We start from the raw sequence: 6,000 nt of genomic DNA, 5'->3' as shown, positions 1-6,000 counted from the left end.
TAAACATGGAACAAAAACGTACTTTGACAAGGGACATGAAGCAGGATTTTAGAGGATGAAGAGAGTACATAAGCATAAATGTGGAGAGGTCGTCAGAACGACAAACTGAAAAGAATGAACTTAAATACTATGGACATGATTAGTGAAAGCAGGTGCGTGACTCAAAACGTGAAACAGGTGCGTGACGTGACAGGTGAAAACTAATGGTTGCTATGGTGACGAAACAAAAGTGCACAAAAAGTCCAAAACCCAAAACGAACATGACCAAAACAAAAACATGATCACACAGACATGACACAATGTCCCCACAAAGAAGGATAAAAACAACTGAAATATTCTTGATTGCTAGAACTAAGTTGATGTGGGAAATATCGCTCAAAGGAAGACATGAAACTGCAACAGGAAAACACCAAAAAAAGAGAAAAAGCCACCAAAATAGGAGCGCAAGACAAAAAACACTACACACAGGAAAACAGCAAAAAAAAACTCAAAAGAAGTCACGGCGTGATGTGACAGGCGGTGACAGTACACCTACTTTGAGACAAGAGCTATCAATCAATCAATGTTTACTATATAGCCCTAAATCACGAGTGTCTCAAAGGGCTGCACAAGCCACAACGACATCCTCGGTTCAGAGCCCACATCTATATTGATGCATGCTTGGTTATGCTTTAAAGTTATATCCAACAATTGCGACAACGACTTTTTACTGTCAACTGAGTATTGTTTTTTAATGATTTTCCGCATTTTTTCAACGCAAAAAATGTGCCTTGGATCAAAAAAGGTTGAAAAACACTGATCTAGACTATGGCAGACTATATGTAATATGTACATTAATTGAACTCTTCTTTGAGTGCAATAAGAAAAGCCCATGTGTTTAATGGGCCTTTTAATTTGAATTCCAATCTTTTAAAATCATTGATTGAGTGCAATAAGAAACATATGTTTAATCATAGGTTTTATCATAAGATTTTCTGTTAAAATGAAGATAGTAATGACATTTTTTGTGGTCCTCTTTATTTCAAAAAGTATAAAAAATAGGGGTGTAACGGTACACAAAAATTTCGGTTAGGTACGTACCTCGGTTTGGAGGTCACGGTTCGGTTAATTTTCGGTACAATAAGAAAACAAAAAAATATACATTTTTTGGTTATTTATTTACCAAATTTGTAAACAATGGCTTTATCCTTTTAACATTGGGAACACTATAATAATTCTGCCCACGTTAATCAACATTAAACTGCCTCAAGTTGTTGCTCAGATTAAATAAAATGACAAAACTTTTCTTCTACATATAAAAAGTGCAACATTAAACAGTTTCAAGTCAACTCATCATGCTTAATTTATTACAGCATTTGGGAAGCCTGTAGTTGATTTTTATTATGTAAATGTTATATTTTTATCAACATGTGATAGCAGGGACCCTGCCATTCAAAACTAGGCTGCTCCATTACTAATGATTAATGTAACTATAGCTGAACAAATGGTACAATAGCAATAGGAGAGACAATTAATCCCTGAACACCATGGAGTTCATGTAGGCTTAATGACTGTATTGAAGAAGGAAAATGCGGTATTGGCATTTTTTTGGATCTATCCAAGGCCTTTGACACAATAGACTTTGAGATCTTATTGTATAAGCTATATCACTATGGTGTCAGAGGGGTACCTCTCGATTGGTTCCGCTCTTACCTATACGGAAGGCAGCAATGTGTATGCGTCAATGATCACAATTCACCCTGTATGACCATAAATTATGGGGTTCCCCAGGGATCCATCTTGGGGCCTCTCCTTTTTATCCTATACATAAATGATTTTGTAAACTCCTCCGAAACTTTTCATAAAATGATTTTTGCTGACGATACAAATTTGTTTACCTCACACAGGAGCCTACACCATCTACAAGTAACTGTCAATTCAGAGCTTGTGAAAGTGGATTCCTGGTTCAAATGCAATAAGCTCTCACTTAATGTAAATAAAACAAATGTTATTCTATTTCGTTCTAGTAAAAACCGGACAAATACTGAGCACTGCCATATCAACATCAATGGGGAGGAAATACTGAGAGTGTACTCCACAAAATTCCTGGGGGTCATCATTGACGAATACCTCAATTTCAAATGTCACATTAGCCATCTGTTAAACAAATTATCCAAATATGTTGGCCTGTTCTTTCACCTTCGTCATTATCTTCCTCTTTATGCTCTACTCACACTATATAAAACTCTCTTTTTAACCACATCTAAACTACTGTAATGTCATCTGGTGTAACACCTTTCCTACCTACCTTCACAAATTAGAATCCATGCAAAAGAAAATCATACAGGCCCTGTCATGGTCCAAGTTTAATGACCCCACTCCACATCTATTTCCATAATTATCATCTCTTAAGACTGACAGAGTTCAATATTTATCAAAATGCTTGTTTAACCTATCAAGTCATTTACAGGCTGAATCTAAGGCTCTGTAGCTTGGTTCCTATCTACCATCCCCAGCATGCCCACAACACTCGTAACTTAGATTTGATATCAGGGAAACATCGTTTACTGGATTGTACCGCTCGAAGTGTTGTATGCAGGGGACCAAAGATTTGGAACCGGCTTAATGAGAGCCTCAAGATGCTGTATCCATTCTCCAACTTCAAAAAGAAACTGAAAACGTACCTATTAACCACCTATATTTAATGCCTCATGTGGGGTAGACTACTGTTGGGTTTTGCATGGTTGAATGAATGTATGTATGTATGTGTATGCTTGCTTTAGTACTATTATCTTGTGTTAATCATATAGCGTTGTTTTGTTTTTTGTTTTTTGTTGTGCTTGCTACCATGTTTCATCATTCCATGTATATACTGTCCTCTGGACCCCCTGTCAAAAGCTTCTTCTAGCCTATTTGGGGGACCCTTTCACGTACCAACATCTTTAAATGATGATATTTCACTACTATTGTAATTGTTATATGGTATTGTGAATAAACTTGAAACTTGAAACTTGAAACTTGATGCAGTTACGTTATTATATCAACTATCAGAGACAGAAACTCTTCATTTAACATAATGTCCTTTTTTGCTGCTTCAACACAGCTCAATCAACACAGAAAAAAGGTCAAGTGAAATAACAGACAGACAGGGCTTTGCTGTCTGTAACACACACACACACTCCTAAATGAGCTAACGTTACGCTAAAAGCGAATTAGCCTTCAATTCAAGCCAGGACTGCGAGCGAGTTGAGCTGCCTTTTATATTTCTAGAAGGTCAACGGGCTCATAGTGATGTTACTAGTAGTTGACTGGGAGGTGTTTATTATCATTTGGGGAGAGTCCGCAGCCTGATGATTACCTGCTAAACGCTAAGCACTGACTACATGCGCACTGAATACGCACTGCTGATTGGCTGTTACCGCTCTGTATGTAACCAATCAGATGGTTGTGTGGGTGGGACAATGCTGGGTGCTGTGTAGAGTCCTGACAGAGACAGAGGCAGAACTTAATATGTTCGTGTGGAAACCCGTTTGGTACACCTCCGAACCGAACCGAAACCCCCGTACCGAAACGGTTCAATACAAATACACGTACCGTTACACCCCTAATAAAACCTAACAAAACACATTTTGGTACCAAACTAGGTGGGACAAATGTGCAAACGTAACTTATGCGCCCGAGTTATGAAGTGACATACAAGTGGTTGTCCCAATTCTTAGGGAAGATTACAAAGCTCTACCCCTTGTTGCTTCATTTCGAGGGTGTAGTGGTAGTGGGTGAGGGTGAATATTGGAATTGGGCCTTACGGTGGTCATGCACGTGTTACCGTTCTACTTCGTGAGAATGCCTACTTACCTGGCGAGCGTGGGCTGGCCCTCGTTAGCGAGCGTTCCCTTGATTTGTAGGGATATCGCAATGTGGTATCGAGCAGCTTGAAGCTTTCTTTGAGCGAATGGGACTGATAATATTCCACCAGCTCCTGTCGGAGAGACCACAAAGCACAAGTCGATGACTAATTGATTTTTGAGGTGAGCTTCTTTGTGTCTTTTGAAGTACGCCACTTTACCAAAAGGCTCTCAAACTTCTTGGCCTCGGTGATGTGGATCCAGCTGTCTTTCTCCACCACTTTGATGTGTTTTACTTCGTCATTGAATCTGTGAGGAAAAAACACTCGTGTCAAAATGATTCATATACAAACCCCATTTCCATATGAGTTGGGAAATTGTGTTAGATGTAAATATAAACGGAATACAATGATTTGCAAATCATTTTCAACCCATATTCAGTTGAATATGCTACAAAGACAACATATTTGATGTTCAAACTCATTAACATTTTTTTTTTTTTGCAAATAATCATTAACTTTGGAATTTGATGCCAGCAACACGTGACAAAGAAGTTGGGAAAGGTGGCAATAAATACTGATAAAGTTGAGGAATGCTCATCAAACACTTATTTGGAACATCCCACAGGTGAACAGGCTAATTGGGAACAGGTGGGTGCCATGATTGGGTATAAAAGTAGATTCCATTCGCAAGGATGGGGCGAGGGTCACCACTTTGTCAACAAATGCGTGAGCAAATTGTTGAACAGTTTAAGAAAAACCTTTCTCAACCAGCTATTGCAAGGAATTTAGGGATTTCACCATCTACGCTCCGTAATATCATCAAAGGGAATCTGGAGAAATCACTGCACGTAAGCAGCTAAGCCTGTGACCTTCCATCCCTCAGGCTGTACTGCATCAACAAGCGACATCAGTGTGTAAAGGATATCACCACGTGGGCTCAGGAACACTTCAGAAACCCACTGTCAGTAACTACAGTATATATATATATATATATATATATATATATATATATATATATATATATATATATATATATATATATATATATATATATATATATATATATAATTTTTTTTTTTAAATTTACATATATACACACACATGTATGTATATATGTATGTGTATTTGTGTATATATATATATATATATATATATATATGTATATATATATATATATATATATATATATATATATATATATATATATATATATATATATATATATATATATACATATACACATACATATATACATACATGTGTGTGTATATATGTAAATTAAAAAAAAATATATATATATACATATATATATATATATATATATATATTTATAAATAAATAAAGTATATATATATATAAATATTTTTTAAATGTTTTATTTATTTAATAATTTTTTTACTGATTATACACATACATTTATTTATATATGTATATGTGTATATACTGTATATGTATATATATATATATATATATATATATCAATATATATATATATATATATATATATATATATATATATATATACAGTATATACACATATATAAATAAATGTATGTGTATAATCAGTAAAAAAAAATAATTAAATAAATAAAACATTTAAAAAATATATATATTTATATGATTTATTTATTTATAAATATATATATATATATATATATACATATATATATATATATATATATATTTTTTTTTTTTTTAATTTACATATATACACACACATGTATGTATATATGTATGTGTATTTGTGTATATATATATATTTATATATATATATATATATGTATATATATATATATATATATATATATATATATATATATACACACACATATTTATATATATATATATATATATATATATATATATATATATATATATATATATATATATATATATATATATATATATATATATATATATATATATATATATATATATAGCTATCTCCTCACCTTCTGAGTAGCCTCTGATTCACTAATGGTTTCTAATGTGGTAAAAATGTGTAGAATAAATATTAAATTGCATGATTTCTGTCAACGAAGATTTGCTTCAGACTTCGACACATAATTATTTTGATAGTAGGCTATTATGGCTAATATAGACACTTATGTCATGTGTTGCCTTCATTATGAGACTTATATAAGGCTTTATTTTTTTGTATTTTTGGTCCAATA

At 33.5% G+C, this 6,000-nt stretch overlaps 1 protein-coding gene across 9 annotated transcripts in view; it reads right to left on the bottom strand.

The window, feature by feature from the left end:
- vav2 (vav 2 guanine nucleotide exchange factor) overlaps nucleotides 1–6,000 on the bottom strand; it is a 675,751-nt gene that overhangs the window by 25,865 nt on the left and 643,886 nt on the right. For all 9 annotated transcript variants that reach the window (XM_072915349.1, XM_072915351.1, XM_072915350.1 and 6 more), the window contains 2 exons: nucleotides 4,046–4,133; nucleotides 3,835–3,958 (listed from right to left, as the gene is read on the bottom strand). In XM_072915349.1, coding sequence (XP_072771450.1) covers nucleotides 3,835–3,958; nucleotides 4,046–4,133 — 212 coding nt within the window. The remainder of the gene's footprint in view (nucleotides 1–3,834; nucleotides 3,959–4,045; nucleotides 4,134–6,000) is intronic.

Source organism: Nerophis lumbriciformis, linkage group LG20, assembly GCF_033978685.3.
Source record: "Nerophis lumbriciformis linkage group LG20, RoL_Nlum_v2.1, whole genome shotgun sequence".
Taxonomy (NCBI): Eukaryota; Metazoa; Chordata; class Actinopteri; order Syngnathiformes; family Syngnathidae; genus Nerophis; species Nerophis lumbriciformis.
This window is presented reverse-complemented; position numbering and strand designations above follow the sequence as displayed.